Genomic DNA, 27541 nt, shown 5'->3' on the forward strand with positions numbered 1-27541 from the left:
GATTCACTTTTATTCAGTTTTCAAACATATTTACTTTGTCTTTGGTGAAAGAGTTTACCATCAGTGAAATGGTGTAGCCACAGGGGCTTTAAGGGCCACCTTAGTCATGACAGGATGGGCAGTGGAATCAGCATTTGTTTCTGTCCACAAACAACGTTTTTTTTGTTTTATGCCAGCTTGTGGATGACATTTTTCTGTTGTGCAATTCCACAATGTCTGATCTCAATAAGTTCATTGATTTTCTTAATAGTTCATGTTTAAAGTATGAATATAAGAAAAGTAAAACAAATGTTTAGTTTCTAGATGTTGGCATATACAAAGATAAAGAAGTTAACACACTCTTGACAAACATTTGCTTAACAAAATAAGAGCCAATACATATCTTGATTTTTAAGTATACACTTATTCCAATCCAAGAAGGGCACAATAAAGGGATGGTATTTTAAAACCTCAAGACTAAAATCTGAACACAAAAATTTAAGTGAGAATATCCAAGGGGATGAATTATTTTTACAAAGGGATTAATCTAGACATTTACTGGATAGTATAAGAACAAAATCTGCTTAAGAACAGAGAGCTGATGTATGCACTTATTACTAAGATTGGTTTGAAAGTATTTTCTGTCAAAAATGGTAAAGCTAGTAACAGTAGTAGTCAACAAAAGGTTCCTTTTCCTGTTACTTTTACAACACTGACAAAAGAAGGTAAGGATGTTATTCAGAGAAATTGGAATATGCCAATGGAGAATGAGGCAGTTTACAGTACTGTAGGAGATGCCCCATTTTGTTACCAAAAGGGCAACACATTTGAAACAACCTTTACAGAGAAAATTCTTAAGAAAGGGGAGTGAATGAGGTAATTACAATGATACAGTCCTCTGTTTTACCTGTCATCAATGCAGGCTTATTTCTTCAAGCCCTTATGTAGTATATATTTATTCTAGATAATACTGTTGGAAGTTACAATTAAAAATTATATGAGACACAAAAATGTTGTTTATTTTGTACGGTGTGTTTCTGCAACTACTTTTATATAAGAAAGACAGTCAGATCTGTAAAAGAAAGGATCGCAGTACACAGCATAGATAATAAGGAAAACAATACGCCCATTATACAAACACTTGTGTTTAGTGTGTCCATTTTAAAAGGGTTATGCTTTTTTTGTATTTGAATGTCTATCAAAGAACTTGAACGAGTACAAAATAAATATGCTGTTGCAGTGAAGTAAATTAAGTTAGTAGATACATTTTGTTGCCTTCAATTTTCTGGTTTGAATGGCAATGCTAAAATTTGCTATGTTTTATAGAAGAAGAAAAATCAGTATTAGAATTGTTTAACACAGATGATTAATCACATATTTTAAGTAATCAGGTTTTGAAATTCAGTGGCATATTGCTGAGGTTGTTTTATAAAAAAACGTTATAAGTCTGGTGAACTGATACAGTTAAATGTCTGATGAAGTTCTGCAACAAACGAACCAAAGCACTCACACTGAACATTATGTTTTCATTAGCACTAATGGATTCACAATAACATTCTGGTAGTAGAGTTTTACTTTATTTGTCTAAGTGATTTAATTCTGCAGTGAGATGTTGGGATTTTCTGGAGTGTTTTACATAACTTAAAATGTCAGACTTCAAAATTACAGACACATGAAATTCCAGTCTACAAAAGTATGATTTAAAAGTTCTTATTAACTACCGAACCAAGATCAGATGTATGGCTGTATTCATTATCCTGCTGTTTGATAACCATGTGACTAGGCTTATCAATTGTGGATGTTTTATGGACCTGACTGCAAGACATTAGCAAAGAGTACAGCACAAAGGCAACATGGTTAAGCTACAAACAGTAAAAAAGCACATCTAATACAAGACAATCGAGAGATTAAACAGGAGGTCATGCTAACAGTGTTCTATACAAATAAAACCATATACTGAAAACCAGAGCCACAGGAAGAAAATTAGGGCATGGTGAAATGGAATCAATATCAAAACACTCATCACTCCAGGAAAAGCTCTAATTAATGTGTCTTGGCCATATTTGCCAAACCTCAGGTTTTAGCAGTAAACACTCCTAGTCAGTTTATCTAAAAAACAGAAAGAAGAACCTCATGATATAACTGTGTCCTGTTTGAAAGCCCACCAACTCATGACTGTTAACATCATTACACCTACTTTAAATATTTTACAGTTGATCTACAGAACTGCCAGCTCATGATCAAAATAGAACAATGCTAAATAATTAACCTCTAACTTTTACTAACTTCCCATTAAGATTCTTGACTGCCATTAACACCAAAAAAACAAGAAAACTTTACATTTATTCACACAGTGAGAAAAAGATTTACATTTGAAAAAATGGAATTAATAGAAGAGTTGAGAAAAGCAGTTGTAGTCATGGCACCAAGGACCATCTGCTGTAATACCATAGCAAGATCTACATTATTATTTATTTATTTATTGCATTTGTTGACTGGGAAAGTCCACTGGGCCAAGAGGAGCCCATTTTCAGTGGAGGCCTGGGGAGAAAAGCTCCACAGAATTATATCATTACAATTCAATAAATCCACATTATAGGTTTAGCAAACTGCATTGTAAACTAATGTACAGCTTTGGTAGACAGCATAGAAAACTTTAATTATGATCTTGTTATAAAACATTTAAAAATGCAAGTTGTGTCACAGATAAAGGACTTCTGTGAACAAGGCACACTGTTTTCAGGTAGTTGCTAAAAGGAAGTTATGCTGTCTTATTATGAAACTATTAATCTGTAGACAATACCTAAGCCATTGTATATGTGTCAAGGAAAGTCATACGTAGACATTTTCTGCTGTCAGTAGATGTAAATGACTATAGTCTCTGTACTGCTACCAGACTCACTATATCCCCTTCCCACTGTACTATGAATACACATGTAAATCACTTTGTGATGCATAACTTTATATGGGGGTCAAATTATATGCAGCGTTTACAGTTCATTGCAAAATACTTTTGCAAACTAAGGTTAAATTCAGTGCTTTTTAGATTGCATGGATGGATAAAATGTGTTTGTTCTTAAATGTGGTATTTAGGTACAGATGTACTGTATTTGTAACTTGTGTTCCGTTTGGTGGTCTATCTTTTGATATTCAAAAAGGACACTATTTGAATTTTATACAGACAGATTGCTCAGAAAATAGTACTGTATGTAGAGTATTGACTGTGACAGTGGGGACAACAGTATTAGTAATACAAATGGGTAATGCTTTCTGGCATTTGACATGGTATTTATATATACAGGATGGTTTGCAAATACATGTAGAAATTTTCCTGAGAATATTATGAAGTTCACCAGATCTTCATCTGATTCACCCCACTGACTCCACTGCAGAATAATTATCTATACTCTTCATCTGTTCCCAATTAGTAATTTGACTTTTTTTTGTTTTCTCTAAAACTAGTTACCCTGACCAGATACTATGCATTGTCTGCATGCACATAATAAAATGTTTTTTTTTTCTTCTTTTTTTTTCTTTACTGGAAAATATGCACTTTGTTCAAATAACCTAAACCAGATTTAGAAACAGATACCACAGGACAGGGGTTTCTTAGATTTTCTATAGTCGTTCTTGATTTAAAAAGCATGACACTAGCGGGTTTAAAACACTGGACATAAACTTGTCGCACTAGCAACAGATTTGTTACAGGTGAATTATTTTTATTTTGTCACTAAGCACATTTTGCATGTAGGAAAGAATAGTGGTAATGCCAAGCTGTGACGGTAGTTGTTTTGAGGATAGATGAAACGTTATCCTAAAAATAGTTGCAATGAAAAAGAAAAAAATGGCAGACAGCATCACGCATTGGTTGAGCAACAGGTATGTAGTTGCCTGGCTTCTTTCACTGTTATTCATTATTTCTCTCTCCTAAATAAAAATATTATGGGTGCAGTTCTTGGTTTTATTTAAAATTCTTTGCATCTGTGCTGCTTATATTTTAATCCAATTCAGTGAAAGATCTCTTAACCAAGTCATGTAAATACATCATATTATTTGTGAGATTAGAAATGCATAAACCTAATAACCTGAAAAAAAATCAGAATTAATTCTTATTTCTGGGTACACTGACTATTAATAAACATAAAGAAATTATGCTTTGAAAAAAGTTCAAAGTCCTAGCTAACAAGCACATCATATAAGCTATGGTTATTCCTGGATACAGCCACACAAAAATGAGGAGGGTGGCATAATGTTTAAGGTGTTTACCTTAGCAGCACAAGGTGCAACGTTTGATTCTCATATGGGGTAACTGGCTAGGCTCAAAATGGTCCATGAGGGCAGTTAGCCTCGTATTAATCTATGAGCATAATTGTCTATTCTCCCAAGAAGCCATTAGAATATGCCAGCATACCATTACAAGAACTGAACGTAATTAAGTGGCTTCAATTTTAACAAAAAAAGAAAAGACACTCTCCTCTTCTCAGTCTTATTTTTCATGAAAATGGAAAGGCAATCTGATACACAGATCTTTAGAATGTAAAAAAAAAAGGAACATAAGTCATCCTAAAAAAGCCAAAGTGCTTGTAAAATCTGTATTTAATCAGTTAATGAAGTTGTGAAGCCAGTTCAGATTTAAGAAAATCAGCTAAGTGCCACTAATCTACAAAATGATTAATCATCACTGGTGACTTGAACTTGGATTAAACTTGTAGTCAGTAAATGAAAACCGAATAACCAGTAAATAAACATCATACCTGAAAAAAAAACAAGAACAGCACTGCAGATTAAAGCCTTTCTATGCACTAATCCACACTAGGCAAACCTTTAAAACACTCACTATATTTTATACAGCATGCCAGAAATTAACATCATATAACAATATTGTTTAGTTAATAATCTCGACAACTCTAGTAGAACTATTTACATAATACCTATTCTCACACCTCTGGGGCTATATGTTTCAGTATAACTACCATGCTCTCATAAAACCTCAATAGCAGGAAGGCAGAAGGGTTATAACGATAGAAACAGTAGCATAACCCTAACCACTCCAGAATAAGCTACTAATAATATGACTTGGCAATGTCTGCCGGACATTAAGTTTTTTTGGCAAACCCACCTGATCTGTTTATCTAACAGGCAAAGAAGGGACCCTCTTGCTACGTCTGACTCCAGTTTGATGGCCTACCAACTTGCGACTGTTATTAATTATGTGACACACAAATTAAATACTTCGTAATCGGGCTGCATGCATTTAAACTTCAACTCTAACTGAAAAACTACTGAAAAACAGGACAACTCATAATTTTAACAGAAAACTGACAACTTGTGATCTGAACAGAACAATATCTCAAGTCATTAACCTCTGATTATTACAAACATTCCATCAAGGTTACTAGATGTCCTTATCACCTGAAACAAGAAAACGGTACATCCATTTATTAAAACAGAGAACAGAAGCAAGGTGGAGCCTTTACAAAAGGATTGAAAAGAGGAGAGAGGAAAAGAAAGAGAAGTCATAGTACCAAGAACCATTTTCTGCAAAACAATGCAAGTTCTGCATTAAATCTACCCTTACAGGATTAAGAAATGCACTGCAAACTAAGTTAACCAAACTACCTTCATATTCTTTATATGCAGCAGTCATTTGGGCAATAAGTAATGCAAGTAAGTGAACAAAAACATTGCACATTGGCAGCAATACAATCCCATCTCTAATGTATCAATAAACCACATGCACACATCCATTAATTTAGAAGAAAAAGCATGAATAACAATAGGTACAAGGGATGCCTGTTAATGTTCAAGGACCATAATGGTGATACTTGGAACTGTAAGTGTAATAGCGAGATTCAGAATTCACTCTTATTCCTAATTAGAAGAATATTATATCCCGCAGTACTCCTCATTCACAGAATTATCTATCCATCCATCTATATGTATTTCTATCTATGGGTTCTGAGTGTTTGGCCAACAGGCAGAAGTGCAGGTTTATTTGGTCAAATATCCAGCTTATCTAATAGACATTTTGTTGAATGTGTGTTTCACTGAAACTAGTGGGATGTATAGAAAGTATGTGTGTATGTGTGCATGCACACTGTAAGAGTCCAAGCTGTCTTGGTTAGTGGTAGTGTTATGGGAAGTTTTTTTTTTTTTTTAAGATGCATGTTATGGTGGTTAGAGGCAGGGTTACAGTTAGCACGCATAAGTAAGGTGGAGTGACTGAAAGTGTTAAGGGTTAGAGTTTGATTAGGGGACAGATTTAGTGTCTGCGTGTATGCACTTGGTGATTTTGAGCTGTCTTGTGTAGTGGTAGTGTTATGGGAAGGTTTTTTTAATTTAAGGTATACATTAGGGTTAGGGGTGGGGGCATGGTTCGAGCTAGGGTTATCAGAAAGTGCTAAGGTGGTGCTAACCCTAACCATGGCCTTGTATCTTAAATTAAAAAAAAAAAAAACTTCCAATATCACTACCGCTATTCATACAGACTTGAGCTGAATGTTGTTAGGCTTTGGGTAGTGTTTCGGAAATGGAAATGTTTTTCCTTTTTTGGTATATTGTGTGTTGATGTGTTGTATTATATATATATTACATATATGCAGTGGGGGTGTTGGGTCATTACACCACAATGAAGGATGGGTGTGGGAGGATAAAGGCTCACTGCAAAAATCATAAAAAGTATAATAGCGAGATTCACAATTCACTGTTATTCTACCTGCATCACACTTTACGTTATTTTAAAGTGTTCGGACTTGTACTATGAGATCTCACACTTCTGACAGTGCTTTGTGATGAAACTCATTAGTATATAGTCATTTACTAAAATGATACAGATAATCCAAGTGTAAAAATCATAATCCATGCACCCTAACTAAAAGAATCAAACCTAGCAAACAAAGTCCCGAATAACTTTAAAACTTGGTGGAAATAGAAGATCCTATCACCCACTTGTAAAAACTCTGTAGCCATGAACTACCACATAGGCGGTAGTCTACTTAACACCGAAAGTGTGATAAGAGACCTTGGGAAACAGGTGGACAGTAGTCTTTCCTTTGATAATCACATTGCCACAGTAGTCAGGAAATCCTTCTACGTGGCACACCTCATCCCAAAAGGTTTCTCATCCAGGAAAAAAGAGGTCATTGTTCCCCTCTACTCATCACTCATTAGACCGATTATAGAGTACAACGTCCCTTTTGGTATGTACCTCACAAGATATCTACAACAACTGGAAAGGCAGAAGAAATACCTCACAAAGAGGATTACTGCCCTCAAACAGATGCCCTACACAGACCGTCTCAAAAAACTCCAGCTTTACTCCGTCACATATCACCTACTCAGAGGCGATCTCTGCCAAACATACAAAGCTATGTCAAACCCACAGCTGTTGGGCATGCTCCACTTAAAGAAATACCAATCCCTCCAAGCTACATGCTCTAGGGACCTAAACCTTGTCACCACAACAAAAAGAACATGCTGGAGGGATAGATTCCTGTCCCAGAGACTTCCCATGCTCTCGAACAAACTACTTATCTATATCAAACAAAGCTCCTCATTAGCACTCTTCAAGAAAAATCTTGATGATGGGATGGGAGATAGGAAATTCACCCCAGGGATCACTTCTGTGGCTCTGCTCGACAGGGGCACAGGAAAATAATTTTCTTGGGTGTTGGCTAGGCTTATATAGGCCCTAGGGCCAAAAGCCTAGTACCTACCTATGAACCTATGAAATTGTATTAATTACAGGGAATACAAGGCGGTTAAACTTAGACATTGTGGTACCTCACAGTCAAAATCTTCCAGAGCACATTGTTCATCCTCACTGTGTTGCACCTTCCATCACCTGTCCTTCAGGAGAGTGACTGCTTCACCTGTCCTTCAGGAGAGTGACTGCATCATCTGTCCTTCAGGACAGTGACTGCATCACCTGTCCTTCAGAAAAGTGACTGCATCACCTGTCCTTCAGGAGAGTGACTGCTTCACCTGTCCTTCAGGTGAGTGACTGCAGCACCTGTCCTTCAGGAGAGTGACTGCATCACCTGTCCTTCAGGAGAGTGACTGCATCACTTGTCTTTCAGGAGAGTGACTGCATCACCTGTCCTTCAGGACAGTGACTGCATCACCTGTCCTTCAGGAGAGTGACTGCATCACCTGTCCTTCAGGAGAGTGACTGCTTCACCTGTCCTTCAGGAGAGTGACTGCAGCACCTGTCCTTCAGGACAATGACTGCATCACCTGTCCTTCAGGAGAGTGACTGCTTCACCTGTCCTTCAGGAGAGTGACTGCTTCACCTGTCCTTCAGGAGAATGACTGCATCACCTGTCCTTCAGGAGAGTGACTGCATCACCTGTCCTTCAGGAGAGTGACTGCATCACCTGTCCTTCAGGAGAGTGACTACATCGCCTGTCCTTCAGGAGAGTGACTGCATCACTTGATCACTTGTCTTTCAGGAGAGTGACTGCATCACCTGTCCTTCAGGAGAGTGACTGCTTCACCTGTCCTTCAAGAGAGAGTCTGACTGTAGCACCTGTCCTTCAGGACAATGACTGCATCATCTGTCCTTCAGGAGAGTGACCGCTTCACCTGTCCTTCAGGAGAGTGACTGCATCACCCATCCTGCAGGAGAGTGACTGTGTCACCTGTCCTTCTGGAAAGTGACTGCATCACCTGCCCTTCAGGAGAGTGACTGCATCACCTGTCCTTCAGGAGAGTGACTGCTTCACCTGTCCTTCAGGAGAGTGACTGCATCACCTGTCCTTCAGGAGAGTGACTACATCACATCCCTTCACTTTTCAGGCAGACTTCCATTAGGAAAGATGCACTTTTTCAGATGACCTGTTCCATGTTGTGTCATTTGCACAGGGCACAAATTAGTGGTGCACCATGAGTGCAACCACCTCCTTCAACTCCTTAAACATATGCTAAACTTTGCTGTTGTCCACAGTAAACTGTGCTGGACACAGTAGTTTAACTTTTACATTATTATTTGTAAGTAATTTTCATAACAGGTCAATCAGTTCTGCAGCTCTTCTGTAATAATGTGTAATACTCATTGTCAGTTCTGATTTTCCTGCCATTTACAGTCCAGCAACACTTTTGACCAAGATGCTTTAATAATTGCTTTCTTCTTTGGAAACCAAATACTTTTAATTATTATGGAACATGGTTCTGCAGATCCTCTATTACTTAGGGTCACAGTGAGTAAGGTGCACATTGTATTCATATGCAGTGTTTGTGCCCCCAAGTACTTCAGCAATTTTTTTCTAAAATCACAAAACATTCTCCTTCTACATTTTCATAAACACAATAAATAGATACATTATTCCCCCAATGTGATTCTTCAGCTTATGTAAGTATATATTAATTTATGCAAGAAGAGAGTGGACTTGCATTTCATTTCACTCTTACTACCCACCATATTAGCATGTGTATAGCTGTAACTCAACTATGTGTGTGACAACATGTAAAATCTGACTTAGAGACAAGTTTAGCCATAATGAAGAAGACCTCACTATTGTGTAATCTGCATGTCTTTGACTAAGGTTTAATTACAGCCAGCATCCTCCAGTAATCACTATTTGCAGACCATGCATCTCACTGCAACCCCTCATTCACTATTATAACCATACTCAGGCACACAGGCAAGCACACAATCTCACAAGCATCTCCCCAAATATACAGACAGGCATGCAATCAGCATAAAATGTCTCAGCCAATCAATTGCATTTACAATTTCACACACACACACACACACACACACACACACACACACACACACACACACACACACACACACACGCACACACACACACACACACACACACACACACTCATCCAACAAGGCCAATCATACCCCTGCAGATATGCACACACATTGCCTCACACATACACACACCCTCCACTACTAATTCTCCACTGCCTCTTACCTGACCTTACCTGCAGTGTGATCCCCCCACTGACTATAATGGGGGAACACACTATTTTGGCCACACTCATTTACACAGCCAAGCAACTGCAAAACTCCTTTACCACAATCATTTCCAGGGGAGAGCACATGGCTAATTAACATTAGCAACTCCCAAAGAATGCCTTATTAGCATTTAGCATGGCCATAGACAGTAGTATAACTAGGGCAGGGCGAAAGGGGCAACTGCCCTGGGTACAAAGTGTTGGAAGGGTTGCAAACTGCTGATCTTAATTGTTCTTTAATGTGTACCAACTTTTAAAAGAAGGTATTGCATTTGGAGTCAAACTTCATAGGTATATAGGTGTGTACTAGGCTAATGGCCCTGGAGCCTTTACAAGCCTAGCCCAAAAAAAATTGCCCTGGCACTGTGCCACCTACTGTTAGTTCACAGTGCCCATAATAATTTGGGCAAGTGGAATGATCCCTGGAGTGAACTTTCTGTTACCCATCCACTCATCAAGATTTCTCTTGAAGAGGGCCAGCAAGGTGCTCTGCTTGACATGAATGAGAAACTTATTCCAGAGTATGAACAGTCTTTGGGAGATGAACCTGTCCCTCCACCATGTTCTGTTAATTGTGGTAATGAGGTTGTGATCTCTGGAGCGTGTGGCGTAGGGGGATTGGGATTTCTTTAGGTGTAGCATTTCATGTAGGGCTGGGTCAGACATGGCTTTATAAGTCAAGCAGAGATCACCTCCAAGTAGACGATAAGAGACAGAGAACAGCTGAAGTTTCTTGAGTCTGTCAATGTAGGACATGTGTTTAAGGCCTAGGATCCTTTTTGTGAGGTACTTTTGTAGCCTCTCCAGCTGTTGTAGGTATCTGGTCAGGTACATGCCAAACGGGGTGTTATATTCGATGATTGGTCTAATGAGGGATGAATAGAGAGGGATGATGACCTCTTTCTTCCTGGATGCGAAACCTTTGGTTATAAGATGCGCTACGTAGAAGGACTTTCTGACCACAGTGGCAATGTGGTGATCGAAGGTGAGGTGGCTGTCGACCTGGGTTCCCAGATCTCTTATGACCCCTTCAGTGTTCAGTGGGCTCCCATCAATGTGGTAATTCATGGGAACTGAGTTTTTTCCACAGGGGATGATAATGCATTTTTCGGTGTTAAGCTTCAGGCCATGGTTCCAACACCAGTCATTGGTCTCAGAGAGGCCCTTTTGTAGGATGTCTGCATCATTTGGGGAGTTGTTAGTGACTCCTAGCTTGCAGTCAATAGCGAACATGGTCAGCCAGAGTCCTTCTGTGTTGGCCTGGACTTCTGAGAAGGAGATGCCAAACAGGAGAGGGCTCAGGGCTGAACCCTGTGGGACTCTACTTGTGACTGATCGACAGTCTGACATGGAATCCAAAACTTTCAATCTGTGGGTCCTGTCTTTGAGACAATTTGCAACCCACCTAGTGATGTAAGGATTGTTGTCTAGTTTGATGAGTTTACAATGATACCTGAGTGGGAAATGGTATCAAAGGCCTTGGCCAGGTTGAGTTAGGCTGTATGCACTGCCTTACCCTCATCCACAGCCTTGGTGACTGCCTCAAAGAAGTCAACCAGGTTCAGCAGGCAGGATCTCCCCTTGGCAAAGCCAAACTGTGTGGGATCAAGAGTTTGCAGATTGCCTATGTCTTTGTTAAGCAGGTCCATGATGATGCACTCCACAGCTTTGCATACCAGACTCGTCAGGCTAATGGGGCGATAGTTACTAGGGTCTGTTGTTGCTCCCCCTTTATGGAGCAGGATGACTGTAGCAGTGTGCCATTCGTTAGCGACATAGCCTGAGGTAAGGCTGTGATTGAATAGGGCACACAGACGTGGTGCCAGTTTGTTTTGTAGCTCATGTAGGATGCAACCAGAGATATTATCAGGTCCCATGGATGCTGTATTCTTGGCTTTGGACAATGCAGCTTTTACCTGTGCTGCAGAAATGGTGGGAACCAGGCTTTCTTCTGGTATTGTGATAGGGCCCTTGGGGGGGTAAAGTTGGCACTGAATCTGTTGGTCAGTATGTTGGCTATATCTGTTGGCTCAGTATAGGAGGTGCCATTGTGCAATAACTTAGAGCAAATCTGGGAATTGCCTTTGAGGTTTTTGATATAGCTTTAGAAAGCTTTGTGGTTGTTTTAAATGTCAGCTGCAATTCTGCCTTCATAGCTGGCTTTAGAGGATTTGATAAGGGATCTCAGCTTTTTGTTGAGACTGATAAGGGAGGTTTTCCAGTCTTGTGATTTCATTTTTTTTGCAACAGTTTCTTCTTCCTGGTGTAGAGTTTACTGATGGCTGGGGACCACCAGATTGGCTTCCATTTTTTGGAGGAGAGCATCTATTTGGTATGGCAAGGTCCATGCCTTTGTGTACATGCTCGTACAGTGCATTGGTGTATGATTTGGCAGTCATGCACCTATTTCCCATATGTGGTCTAAACTGTAGTAATTGCTTGTTGCATTGTACCAATCAATTTGCTATAGTAAAAAGTGTAAAAAACAAATCTTTTTTTTTACTGAATCCTGAGATCTGTAGCACTCCATGTGGGGTATAAACTGTAGCAACTGCTTGCTACAGTTATAATAAGCAATTTGCTACAGTAAAGATTTATGGAATAAAGATTTATTTTTTTACCAAAATGAGGGCAAGGAATGTTGGGTGCTGGGTACACAAATGGGACTTGCTTGACTTCAGCAGGAAGGGGGGGGGGGGTATTTTATGCATTTGGCCATCAGTTTTTTTTTGTTTGTTTGTTTTGCAGCTCTTCACTTGAAGAGCTGAGTGGGTGACAGGTGCATAGTTAATGGACTATCTGTAGCTAGCCAGCCAACTGAAATCTTGCAGTTTTACATAAGTCCTTTTTTGCTTGTTGTTTTGCTCTCCACTTGAAGATCAAAGGTGGGTGAGGCACTAGTTCATGGTACCGGCACAGGGCACTGGTTGAGTCATCTATGCTTCTAGCCATGAAGATGGTACACCAGGGTGATTGTACATATTGTGCAGAATCACTAAGGTGGACCTATTTCTGAATCAGAAAGGGCATTTGCCAGTGGTTGCTCCCTTTGTGTTAGAACTTACTGGTAGTGGTAGCCCTTCATGAATCTCAGAGGTAGTCCATTTTCTCCTGGGTACACTCCAGCTCGAGTATCCCAGCATACCACTCCAATTCTTCCAGCATTGTTTATATCTCTCTCCTTCCTACTTTCTGCTAAATTATGTTGTCATCTGCATACATCCTGGACAAGTTCAAAGTATGTGTTCATCCACCTTACTCTATCACATTTTATTATTTCCTACTCTACTCTAACAGAATTCATTTTCATAGAATCAGTAATTACTCTCTAATTCCTCTGTTCTGGATCAGTAACCTAGCCCCTTGACAGCCAACCTATAGAACTCCCCAAGTTCTTTTTCTCTGTATTCTCTTGAGACTGTCTGCTCTTTTGGCATATTTTGTTTACTCTGGATCATATCTAATTGGGTGGAAACAGTCTTTATCACCTTCTTACACCTCAATCTTACTTCCTAATCTACCCCCTTTCACCTTCTGACCTCTGAAAAAAGAAAGAAAGAAAGAAAGAAGGAAAGAAAGAAAGAAAGAAAGAAAGAAAGAAAGAAAGAAAGAAAGAAAGAAAGAAAGAAAGAAAGAAAAAGAAAGAAAGAAAGAAAAAATTAAAGACATAAACTCTGGACTTACAATACCATTCTGATCCTCATTTTAAACCCCACATTAATTATTCAAAGCATTTGCCATTACTTTTCTTTGTCATATGGCCCACTCATATTATATGAAGAAACCGGCCACCCTCCTTTGTTTCCTTTTCTACCTAGTCTTTATCACCAAATTAAAAGAGTATTCCTGATTTAAATTAACAGGTCATCTGCATAAACCCTGGACAAGTTCCAGCTCTGTGTTTGTCCACCTTATTCTAAACACTTGAACACTCTACTCAGAACTTCCATGCTCAGTAAAATCAGCACTATGAATAATAACCATGGAAGTTCTGCATACTCTGAAAATTTCCTTTTGCTTCCATTACTATCCTAGGATTCTTAGAAAGTTCCTGAACATATGTTCTGAATATTTTACCAGTTTTAATTTCCTCCAATACTCTAAATAAAAAAGCATCGTACCAGTGAGTCTGAGTAAAATTTGGGTTATTTTAATGTGGAACTTTATATACATTTTATTCATTTATATTTTAATTTAACAGGAATTAGTGAACAGTTTGACATAATAAGACTGGGTGCATGGCATGGAGGGATAGAGCCCTGACAACCTTGAACTAAGTGACCAGGGTTCATTTAATGGTTCTAGCACTGGAGGGACCACATATGGAGGGAGTGAAGGTATGTGGCCTGCTTGTCTCTCCTGGGGGGGGGGGGGGGGTTGAGACTGGTCTGTGCTAATTTTACACACAGATTTCTGAAGTTCAAGAGCTGCTGATGATAATGCCTTTACAGAATTGAGGGACAACTAACATGGGTAGCCTACTGCACCCCCCCGCCATGTGGAGGACACATAGCACTTAAAGTAAAAGCCTAAACCTTCTTCGATGGCCACCTGATGGTTGATCCCCACCCTAGTGATGTAGAATGCATCGGCTGATTTACCTGGAGGGAGATGAAGATTAACAACTGGAACTGAGATCTTTAGATAAGTGTAGGAGCAAACTACACTGGAAAACACGGGAACTGTGGGAACAATGCATACAGGGGAGGAATGAGGTTTAAAAAAGGCAAGACTTAAATGAGCTACGTAATGTTTAACTGAAAATGACTGGGTAGATCATAAGTGTTTGCAACTGGGAGTGTGTCAGTGTGGTTTAAAAAAAAGGGGAAGGAATTGAATAGTTTATGTAGTGTTGCTTAGGTTATATGATAATATGATATGCTGGAGGGACAAATTCATAACCCAGAGGCTCCCTTCGCTCTGGAATAAAATCCCAGTCCAGGTTAGGCAGAGTCCCTCATTGACTCTCTTCAAGAGGAATCTTGATGAGCGGATGGGAGATAGTAGGTTTACCCCGGGTATCACTTCTGTGTCACTGTTAGACAGAGGCACAGTATACTAACCTCGAAAAAGGGCATAGCAAAATTAATTTAAAATGGGTGGCGAAAGCCAAACACACTCTGGCTAGGCTTATAAATGCCCTAGGGCAGATAGCCTAGTATGAACCTATGAACCTATATATGAAGTATAATGTTTTTAAACATAAACTTGCTAATACAGTTTGATTACTTTTATATAAATGTAAATTTGCCTATGTCACAAGTGATAATTCAATAAAGGTGTTTAAAAAAGATTATCAGACAGTGGGGGCAAAATACACACACACACACACACACACACACACACACACACACACACACACACACACACACACACTGTTTACTGAAATAGTAAGTGAGGTAATATTCAACAGAAAGATTTGCTTTAAACCCTTTGTGACTAGTGAACAAATTGTTACAGAGCGTGGAAACACTAATGAAGGGACCATTATTATTTTGCCAAAAGGCTATCAGCTGACAATAATGCAGTTAAAATGTTTTAAGGCATAACTGAAAAATAATTCTTGGGAACATAGAATAAATTAATGCAATGGGAATTTACCTTTATTTATTAATTTAAAATGTACTAATTAAAACAAATTCTTTAGGCTTGGTGCACCCTACAGAAATGGCTTGTCACTAATAAGAACAAAGGAACTTACACCTGTAACTCTTGCTCTCTGTGAAGGTATGTTACTAACACTTCAAATGCATGTAAAAAAATTGGGATTTCTTTGTGGTGTTATTCTCATAATAACATGGTCAGCTTGTGAATATTTTTATGTAGGTAAAAACATCAGGAAAATCGCAACAAGAATACAATAAAAACAAAACAAAAACAATGCATTATACCAACACCTCATGGTATGTGGAAACAAAAATTTATGTCTGATGCAGACAGACACTTGGTCTGAACAAACATTTAAAATTAAATGGTGTTTTAAGATTAAGATCTTTACGATAAAGATTACAAGTACAAAGGAATTATTTGGTCTATGTTTTAAAATATTAAAAAATATATATTAATTTAGTTTTTAATAGAGGATTGCAGAGGTGATAAATCATTACTTATAAAGTAGACAGCAGTTACTGGATGCGACTATTAGATGGTAGCAGAAAACTATGACATGTTGGTATATGTTCTCATCTCATTAAGTAATAATTTCCCTTTAATTCTTCTAGAGTTGTGATAGGTGGCAATACAACCAAGTGATATGTTTGACTTACCTAACAATTGTACTTCAAGTGTTCTGGTTTTATCTTATGAAGTCTGTAAGGTTTTTTTTTAGAAAAAAACACTCATTAAATACGATTGGTGTTCAGTATTTCAGTGACTTATTTTAGAACTATTTGTTTTGGCTGTTGGGTTTCAGTGTCTTATTTTTGAATTTTAGACTGGATAATATAACATGCACTGCTATTGCACTGGAGTGAATCTTAACCAAATGCCATATCAGTTCTCAATTTCTAGTCCCCTACCAAACATTAAAAAAAAATACAGCAATGATGTACTCATTGTCAACATCTAGTGGCATATACCCCTACCTAGCATAATGGTTATAAAACAAGTGAGAAAGCTGACACATTTCCAAATATAAATCATTTTAAGTGAGCTTAGTAGTAAATTGGGGGGCACTGGGAAACTTCCAGGGTTCTTTTTGATAAATAGCATGGGCTCATTTGCATCCAACCGAGCTGCCACCATATCTGTCTTCTGTCCAGATTTTTCATAGAATATTCAGATTTTTGCTGCATATTTTTGGTCTGCTCATCATCAGTTTTCTATTTTCTTGAGAAATCACTTTGGACTAAAGTCACTAAATAATGAGATACATGCTCATAGGTTCACAGATATGTACCAGGCTAATGAACCTGGAGCCTTTACAAGCCTACCCCACAGAAGTACCCTGGCCTCGTGCCGCCCAATGTTAGTTCCCAGTGCCTCTATCAAGTACAGCCACTGGAGTGATCCCCGGGGTGAACTTTCTATTTCGGTGCTCTGCTTGACATGTATGGGAAGTCTATTCCAGAGCATGGGCAGTCTCTGGGTTATGAACCTGTCCCTAGAGCATGTTCAGTTGACTGTGGTAATGAGGTTGTGGTATCTGGAGCGTGTGGTGCGGAGGGATTGGGATTTCTTTAGATGTAGCATTTCTAACAGAGCTGGGTCAGACATGGCTTTGTAAGTCAAGCAGACATCGCCTCTTAGTAGACGATATGAGGCAGAAAATAGCTGGCGTTTTTTGACTGTCCAAGTAGGACATGTGTTTAAGGCCTAGGATCCTCTTCGTGAGGTACTTGTATGGCCTTTCCAGCTGTTGCATGTGTCTAGTGAGGTACATGTCAAATGGGGAATTAAACTCGATGATTGGCCTAATGAGGAGAGATATTGACCTCTTTCTTCCTGGATGCAAAACCCTTGGTAATGAGATGTGTCACATTCTGATCACAGTGGCAATGTGATGGTCGAAGAAGAGGTTTCTGTCAATATGTCGCCAGATCTCTTAAAATGCCTTCAGTGTTCAGTGGGCTCTCATCGATGTGGTAATCAGTGGGAACTGAGTTTTTCCCAAAGGGAATGACGATGCATTTTTTGGCATTAAGCTTAAGGCCATGGTTTCGACACCAGTCATTGGTCTCAATGAGGCCTTTCTATAGGATGTCAATATCACTTGGGGAATTAATAATGGCACCCAGCTTGCAGTTGTCTGCAAACTTGGTCAGCCAGAGTCACTCCGTGTTGGCCTGGACTTCTGAGAAGTAGATGGCAAACAGGAGAGGACTCAGGACTGATCTCTGTGGGACTCCACTCGTGATTGGTCAGCAGTATGACTTGGAGTCCACTAGTTTCACACTGAGGGTTTTATTTGTGAGCCAGTTTGCAACCCACCTAGTGATATAGGGATTGATGCCTAGTTTGGTGAGTTTATCAATAATTCCTGAGTAGGGAATGGTATCAAAGGCCTTGGCCAGATCGAGGTAGGCTGTATGAACTGCCTTGTCCTCATCCACAGCTCTGGTAACTGACTCAAAGAAGTCAACCAGGTTGAGCAGGCATGATCTACCTTTTACAAAACCAAACTGCATGGGATCTAGAGTTTGGAGATTCCTATATCCTTGTTAATTAGGTCCATGATGATGCACTCCATAGCCTTACATATCAGACTCGTCAGGCTAATGTGGAGATGATTCCCAGGGTCTGTAGTTGCTCCCCCTTCATGGAGGGGGATGACTGTAGCAGTGTGCCATTCGGTAGGTTTCAAAGCCTGAGGTGAGGCTGTGATTGAACAGGGCACGCAGATGTGGTGCCAGTTCACTTTGTAGTTCATGTAGAACACATCCAGTGATATTGTCGGGACCCATGGAAGCTGCATTCCTGGGGTCTATATCAGCATTTTGAAAATTGAATAGTTCGAATCGCTAAATGTCTAACTGACATGATCAAACTATTCAATTTTTGCAAGCCCCCCTGCACGCCCCCACACCCCCTGTTACTTAAATATACCAACTGTGAGACCTCACTACATTGAAGTAAATGGAAATCTCCCCTTAAGGAGATTTCTGTTTACCCGTTCGACATTCTGCACTTTCGGCATTCTCGAAGTGAAAATATTAGATTCGATATGCTGATGGAAACCCGTATTCTTAGCCTTGGACAATGCAGCTTTAATGTGTGTTGCAGTAATGATGGATGCTTGGCATTCCTCCGGTATTGTGATTGGTCCTTTAGGGGGGAGAGAGGGGTAAAGTTGGCGCTGAATCTGTCGGCCAGTATGTTGGCAATATCTGTTGGCTCAATATAGGAGGTACCATTGTGCAGTAACTCAGAGCAAACCTGGCTATTGCCGTGGAGATTCTTGATATAACTATAGAAGGATTTGTGATGGTTTTTAGTGTCTGCTGCAATTAGCAGTTTTGATGAGGGATCTCAACTTTTTGTTGAGGCTTATAAGGGAGTTTTTCCAGTTTTGGGACTTCACCTTTTTTCTGCAACAGTTTCTTCCTTCTGTTGTAGAGTTTATTTATGGCAGGGGACCACCAGATTGGCTTCCTTTTTTTGGAGGAGAGCGTCTTGGTTATGTTGGGTATGGCTAGTTTCATGCATTTATGTACGTGTTTGTACAGTGCACTGGTGTATATTTCAGCAGTCATTTATCTATTTTCCATTGACATGGGTGCTGTGAATTTAGCCACCTCTGTTTTTAGGAGCCCAAAGTCAGCTTTGGAGAAGTTTTTCATGGTGGTTACCTTTGCAGGGGGTGTGGGTGAGATGTAGATTTCCATGGTGATTAGTTTGTGGTCGGCTCTAACTAGGGAGGAACTGACTATTGGTGTAGAGCAATGGTTGCCCATGTTAGTAATAACCAGGTCAAGGATGTTTTCTTCCTCTAGTGGGGGTAAGAATGAGTGGGTCCAAGGCATTGGAAAGTATGAATTCCAGGAAGCGTTGGGCCATGGTATTGGTCCATGAGTAGTTTTCCCAGTTGATGGAGGGGTAGCTGAAGTCACCTAGTATGAGAGTGTTGGTTTGAACCCTAATAGTTTCCAGGGTGCCTAGGAATGTGGAGTGAGAGTCTTAGGACATGTTTGGGGACCTATAGCAGGCTACGACCTGAATCACCTTCTTACCAAATGTTAGTTGTACCTGAAGTATCTCAGATGTGTTATGCTGGGCTACTAGTCTGGAGGAGTGCATATCCTTTATCAATATGGAGACACCACCGCCTTTAGAGCTTTGGTCCATGTGCTGCGGCTGAAAGGTGTGGAATGAATTATAGCATGGTAGCGCAGGGCTGCTTTCTGCTGCTTTAAAGTAGGTCTCTGTTACAGCACAAATGTCAACATTCTCCATTTTGATGAGTGCTTCGAGCAAGTGCATCTTGAGATTTAGACTTCTAGCATTGAGCAGCAAGACCCTCAGACTGCATTTATTTATAGCTGTTATGGTGGTAATTTGATCTTTGGAACATTGTCTAAAAAAGGCACTATAGGGCTGGCAAGTGCCTTACCCAATATCTGGAAACTCAGGGGTGACAGATGCAGGTCATCTGTGGCAAAGCATCGAGGTCTGTCAATCATGTCATTCCAAGCAGACAGATATTGGATCCCCATAGAATGGCACCAGAAACTTAGCCAACTGTTGAAGTCAATCATTTTCTGCTTGTATTGTGGTATCATTCTGGGCGACGGTAGGATGCTGCTCAGGGCTAGGGTCATACCTGCTTGGACCACATAATCCGAGAACTCCTCCATGCCTCTTTTCATGTAGTCCAGGGAGATGAGTCTCAGGTCATTCACAACCACATAGACAGTGACAGAGTCATACTTGTACTTGTTGTGGAGTGACCTGAGTGTGAGTGTTATGTGTCAGATTCTGGCACCTGACAGGCAGCTGACTGTTACCTTCTCTTTTTTCAACCTAGTGAGAAGGACATCATTGTGCCTCACTATGGAGTCACCTATGATTAGTATATTGGGCAAGCTGTTTTGCCTTAGGGGCTCAGGTTGAGGGGAACACTGTATAGGTGAGCTATGTATCTTGTGGTTTGTGCTGTGTTGTGGTGGTCGAGTGCGTTTCTGCCTTGGAGGTCTCTGCTTTTTAGGTAGATTTCTATTGAGAGCCTCCGGGAAGGTGGTGTGTGGTTTGTGTTTTTATGTGAGAGCTGTGATGGTGGGTGTTCTGGAGGGCTATGTGCTGCATATGGTGTGGTGCAGGTATTGACCTTCTCCTCTTGACCAGCTATTCTGGGTCTTGGCTTGAGAGTGCACAACTTCCAATTTGGATATATAAGTGCATCTCTCACAAGTCTGAGTGTGGGAGGTAAGAGGAGAGGGTTGTCTGTGTACATGAGGCATTTGCTACACTGCCTCAGAATGCCCAAGTTCACCAGGTTAATAGGAGAAAGCACAGGGAACTGACCTTTAGACATGCCAGGAGGGATGGTCATTATCACTAAGTACTGGGGCGGCTTCCTTATATATTCCTTTTACAGGAAAAATGTCACTCAAGGTGTCTGAGTCTGTACAGAGCACTGCCAAACACTTGAGGGGAAACTAATACATAGTCCCTGAAAATTTAAGGATGAAGTCTTTAGGCAGATATTCTAAAGTTAGAAAGAAATCAAGCAGTACTTACTGAAAAATAAAGAATTTCTTGTCAAGAATGATGAAAAGAGGGGAGTTGGATAAATGGCTACTGCCTGGCTACTACTAATGCTGGCCTCAGCACAGCTTCACTCTGTTGGGATACAATGCTTCTTTGCTTCTTCTCTCACCAGAAGCAAAATGTTAGCACCAATCCCAAGAAGAAAAGCAAGCCACGGCCTGTTTGGTGATGCACAGTCTTGTCTAAGATGATGCAAGGGTCTGCAGGCTTGTAGCCTTTTTCTGGCAGATGCCTCAAATAGCAACCAGACCAATCAGGTACGTTAAGCACAGACACTCACTCTCCAGCCAGAAAGAGTCAAGAATCAATGCACTCTGCTCCTACTCTCACCAGTATCAGAATATACACACATATTCCTTTATGTCACCTATAAAGCAGTTATTAAGCTTTCTAGTGATCAGCAGTCTCCAGGAAATAATGTAACTGCACTATCTCTCTTACCAGGAGAAAACAGAAGCACTAAACCCAAGATGACTACTGAGAGGCAATATGTGGGCTCTCCGATAACTGGTGATCTTGCAAAAGAAGCTTAAAGGTACTATGAAAAAAATGGTTTATCCTATGTGTACTAGAGGAGATAGATGTGAAAGTAGGTAACTTAAATTTTACCTTTCTAAAAAGATAGTCACTATTTTTAAAACAGCAAGACAGACTGACAGGGGGTGGTCAGTTTTGTATTCTGGTACTATGGAATACAGTAGGATGGCCAATAAATTTAAATAGTTGAAGGGGAGTGATTTCACAAAATGATAATTTTGTGCTTAGTCACACCAGCCAGTAAAAGCAGAGAGAAAATGAGATATATGGTCAAATTAACATAAGAGGCAGGCAACTAGAAAGACAGTGGTGTTTAAGAAGACAACAGTAACTGGGTAGGAGAGTGGGAAAATTTCTGTCTGACTCACAAGAGACAGAGCTGTGGCCTCTTTTCAGGTTTTACTATGCAGTTAAAAGCAGAATACAAGTAAAACACAGTGTAAAGAAAACAAATCACAGTATACAAAATAGATAAAGGCAATAAAAGTAATATAAAATACAACAAATAAAAAGCAAACCAACCTTTCCCTCACAGCAAACTGTAGCAGAGTCTGGGTAAGCCTTTGCAGTAAAGTGAGTCAGAAATCCTGTTATCCTATTATTCTAGCAACTTTATAAATTTATCAGAACAATATTCAAAACCTGTCCCTATTTTTTGTGCCTTTGCTCCACATTATTTTAGGCTTTGTCCAGACTGCTCGAGTTAAGAGTTTGAAAAGTATGGCTGCCACCAACCTAGGAAGATGGGACCTTGGTTTAACATCTCAACCATAGGATAGATTGAATACCTTTTCAACAGTAGATTTAACTCCTGACTTCTGGCTGGAGACAGAAGCAGAGAAATGAAATACTGGAATTTCAAAATCAGACAAGGGATTTGGCTGCGCCTCCATCATTAGCATTTAAATGCTATGTTACTCCAGCATAATCCATTGACTGCTTAACATGGTGGTGGTGGTGGTGGGGGGCCGTCATGATTCTCCTAGATACAGTATCTATTAAAATACTGAGGTTATTTTTCCAAGTGCTTCTAGTGAAGACCTACAATTTTTATTTTATTTTATTTATAATTTGTTTACCGGAAAAATCCGACTTGGAACAAAGCCAATTTTCAGAGTAGGCCAAGGGAAAAATGCTCCAGATGCATGTCTTTATAACGTAGGAGGAAACTGGATCACCCAGAGAAAACCCACACAAATGCAGGGAGGACATGCAGACTCCGCACAGAAGACACTCCAGCCAAGAGTCAAACCGGAGTATCTCTTGCTGTGAGGCGACAATGCTATTACTTCACCACTGCACCGTACAAGGGTTAACACTTTGCACCAAGTAATTTTGGAATTATAGCACATAAGTAATGACCTGTGAGACCCATCTTATATTCACCATCGCTTAATGCTAAATTAATTAATTACCTGTATCCTTTGTAGTTGTTCACTTAATGTTTTTTTTACCAGTCATTTTCACCAAGATGCCTCTCAACACTAGAATGTCTATAGTGTAAGCATTCTGTCCAGTTTTTATGTTTTTGTTCAGAGACTTAAAACATCACAGTTCTAGCTTTTTAAATATATATATATATTCAAGCCAGATTTCTAACTATCCCTCTTTGTCAACTGCCTGTGGCCATAATTCACACTTTTGTGATACAGAGTTCAAAAGGTACCACATACAGTGGACTGAAATTATGGAGATGTTTTCATATTTAGAGCTATTAGCAACTTGCGACCCATTTATCTCAGAAGTGTACATAATCACTGGTCCTAAAAATCCTGCACATTTTTCAATTTTACTGTTACATACCATATATAATTATCTTACATCTTTAGAAAACTGATAAATGTAAAATAATGCATTGTCATCTATATTCTGCTAAGTAAATACTGCACTTACCAGAGTGCTTATGCTGAGATGGAAAACTGAGGCCGTGTTGAATCGTACATCTGCATAACTGATTATTCCAGCTGTAATTGCTTGGACAAGTCCTGTTTGTCACATGACATCTGTAATAATTTAACATGGAGCACTGGAATCAGACAGCAAAGTACACTGCTTAAAGTCAAAAATAAGATTTTGAAGAAAATCAGAAAATCAGACATTTCACTGGAGCATGTACATGAATGTTCTAAGCAATGACACAGCAAACTTGGAAAATGATCAGTTCTGAACAATTCTAGACAATATGATAAGATTCATTGAAAAAATATTAAATGTATATATTTACATATTCATAATACATGGAACATACTGATGCTCTGAAACTAAGAAAAAAATTGTCTCGTTACACCAGGGTTCATATAAGAACCTAGGAGTAATACTCTCATTATAGCATAGTTGCTACGCAACAGCCTTATTATTAGCGAGGCTTTAACTGCCACATAGACGACAAACACCACTGAACTGCACTGAAACCTTCTAAGTTCTGAATGCTGTAACATACTAGGTGCTGTGATACAAGCAACAAAAGATTTACTCAGCAAAGTTTGTAATAGCTTTCAAAGCTGTTGACTTACTAGATATGCACTTAGCTTCTGGGCACCATTTGTGTGGCAGCGTGATGCATATGACAGTTTTTAAACTGTCAACAGCTTTACATTCTCACACTCTTTTTAAAATTTCTACTATGTCAGGGCAGCTACAACTCTACATGTATTCTAAAGAATTATGATGGGGTCACCATTTATAACCATTTGTTAATGTCATCTCAAAATGGATTCAAGAAATTCACCTCTTGTGTATCACTCTGAAGTTAGTTCCTTGAATCAATTTCTCAAACATAGTAACTTGGCTATGGTTGATAACCAGATCATAATCACATTGTAGTACATGTGGTGTTCTGGTTATGTTGTAAAACGATAAGTCAATTTTCCACTTTTCTGATGAGAGATCTGCTCATAACAGGTTTCAAAATTGCATAAAATACAGGATTATGACAGGGTCTCTTAATAGCACTGGTGGATTTAGGTTAATGCTCCCGCATTAAAAGTATCAGCAGCTGGGCTCCAACTTGCAACTGCTTGCTTTTGGCAGTACGGTAAATGCAAATTGTTAGTCTTGATTGCACTGCACAATCAAGACTAAAAATCGAAATATTACCATACCATCATACATGGTTCTTTGCACACCTCTCAACTGCTGTGCAAATATCAAATGGCAGCTTACTTTGATTTTAGCGGCAGTTGCTACTTTTTTTTTTGCATGCAGCTTGCATAATGTCAATGTAGGTGAATAGGCAAGGGGTGAGTGCCATGCAAGACATATTAGCTTGCTAGAGAGGTCAGAAAAGAAGTTACAAGCTCACAAGTTAAGCTAATACTTGAAATAGTGAGGAATAAAATACATTTGTGGTATTGGGCTGATTAGTCAAAAATAGTCACCATGCTGCTTTCCTTTAGCGGAGACAGACTGCAGAGACCCCAAGGGCAGCACTATAGTTGAGGGCATCTCTAGTACGGGTGAGTATGCCCTCAGAACAGGAATGGTTGCATCTCTGGGATTCTCCCCTAATACAAGTTTCCAGAACAAGTTCAGGAAAATCATTTCAGAGTTAATAATATTGCATAGAACACTAGTACTGAACTTAGCTGACAGCTGCTTGCTCAGCCATCTGTCACTGCCATCAATTAATGGGCTGTGGGATCTGAAATGGTAAAATGCCTAATCTAACACTGACTGGGAGAGGACAGGATGCAGAATGTAAATGACATATCATCACCTTGGGATGAAATACAGAGAAATGGACAGGCAAGTAGAGGAGAAAATGTTCAGTTACTATAATAGGGTCACAGTGTTGTGGACGGTAGTTCATGTATTCAAACCTGTGTCTGTCCTTTAATTATGTCTCAAAACTGTTCCTAATTTTGCTTCATTTTTGCCATGTCCCTCTTAAAATGTTTGACTTTCTGGTAAATTATTTAGAATTACTGTCAATTAATTTTAACTTTCTACATGAATTAGAATAACATTTAAAAACTGTCCCTGATTTTGAGCCTCTGTCCTCACAATTTTTGTCTTTGTCTCAAATGTTGATAGCTATGCCTTTAGCTAGTGGTACCATATAGTTTGTTATAACATTTTGCCAGAACTAGTGATGTTCTAAGTATTGGAAGGCTACTTAATTTCAGTAGAAAAGCAGACTCAAGTTCTCATCTTTAGCTGTAGTGCTGTGTGACTTTATCTTCTCTGCCTAAATATTGCTGATCTCGGTCTGCATTTGATTTTGGATTGAAGTTAGTCAATTAAGGTTTGGCTAATTCCAGTTTTTATCTTTACTCTCATACTGCATTTTATTTTGTTTTAGTTTTTTTGTTCTTTTTGGAGTTTTAAGAAGTCTTGTCTAGGGTCAAGTTAGAATTCTTTTGCAGGCAGTGATTAAAATCCAGCTAACTACAGGTATTCAGTGGCACCTCACCCCCCAGAACATCACTGCACCATCCTTATCAAAGTCAGATGACTTCCAATCACCTAGAGAGCTAAGGAATTCCTATTTTTTTTTTTTCTTTTCAAGTTACTTCAGCCAAGTATCTTCCTGCCTCTTTCTACCAAACTCCACAATAAAAACCACCCCCTACAACATCTAAAACTTCCCTTAATTGACTCCCTCACCCTGATGTCCCCAAACCAAAACAAACTGTGCTGTACCAACTACTCCTTCTCCTTTCTTGTATCCAAACCTTGTCAATCCCTCCTCCTCACCAAAAAAAAAAAAAAAATGTTTGCCACTTTCAGAGCATAACTCAAAAGATACTTGTATCAAAAATCGGAAAGCAAGTGCTTTTCCATTGAACACACCACCTAACACTACCTACATTACTTCTACTTTCTTCCTCTGTCCTCACCTGCTGCTTACCTCCCATATTTACTACTAAAATTATTCCATAATCATTTTTCGTCTCTGTTAATAGTATTTACTTATCAGTTCAATTGTCTGTTGGACTTTGTAAATTGTGTGATGACTTTGTGTTTGTGGACTAGTTTGCTTTATTTATTCATTTATTTTTGTGAATTTCTTCACCTGGACTTTTCCTCCAAATAGTCAGTGTGCTACCCCAGTAAACAAAATAAATAATAAATTAGTGTTCCTTCAATTTGCCTGTAAATAAGCATGTAGTGTGAGTGTGTGTGTGTGTGTGTGTGTGTGTGTGTGTGTGTGTCCACCTGTGTTCATGTTGGGGAACATAAATAACTATTTTAGATGGCAGTAAAAATAGTTAAAAAGCAATAATCCTTCAAAAATAAGGCAGAAAATGGATGACACAGCATCCAGACCCTCAAGAGCTTCTGGCAGCTTGGCGACCGCCAACTGTATAAGGAGATTTTGACACAGGCTTAGTGGGGGGGTCATCTTTACTTTTTGCTCTGGGTCTCACATAGTCCAAAACTAGACATGTTTAGAGATGTGCTTAGAAGGTTGTTTGCTATAGCTTATGCTGAGGCTGGGGACAGTGTGTTAATTTTTATTTTTCTTAACCTTCCTCATAGACATCAGAGGTTTGCAGAGAAGGTCATTATAGCTGATCTAGGGGCAGTGCACTGTGTAGAAGCAACAAGCTGGAATAGACAAGCAAACACAGATGTGTATACATGTGGTAATCTTTTGAGGGTTGGGGTAATATGGTATGGTGTGTAAATATGCCTGACAGCATCAAACTGAAATAACTTATTGTGGCATTTAGCTTCTTTACATTTATACTAGTACTACATCAGAAGGATGCACAGGAGATGTCCGTCTTTTGGGGTTAAGGCTGATCAGGCATACTATTTATATGTATGATGGCAACAATGTAAAATATATGAGTGCGACAAGTTTTCTTTTGCCTTCATCCCAGTATGTCACCATAAGGATACAGAG

At 39.4% G+C, this 27541-nt stretch overlaps 1 protein-coding gene across 1 annotated transcript in view; it reads right to left on the bottom strand.

Moving 5' to 3' along the window:
• The window catches only part of VEGFC (vascular endothelial growth factor C), a 544599-nt gene that overhangs the window by 22269 nt on the left and 494789 nt on the right, over positions 1–27541 (bottom strand). Inside the window, exon 5 of the mRNA XM_044062523.1 lies at positions 23584–23693. Coding sequence (XP_043918458.1) covers positions 23584–23693 — 110 coding nt within the window. The remainder of the gene's footprint in view (positions 1–23583; positions 23694–27541) is intronic.

The sequence above is a fragment of the Protopterus annectens genome, chromosome 2.part1 (assembly GCF_019279795.1).
Source record: "Protopterus annectens isolate FY-2018-M chromosome 2.part1, PAN1.0, whole genome shotgun sequence".
In the NCBI taxonomy this organism is placed as follows: Eukaryota; Metazoa; Chordata; order Ceratodontiformes; family Protopteridae; genus Protopterus; species Protopterus annectens.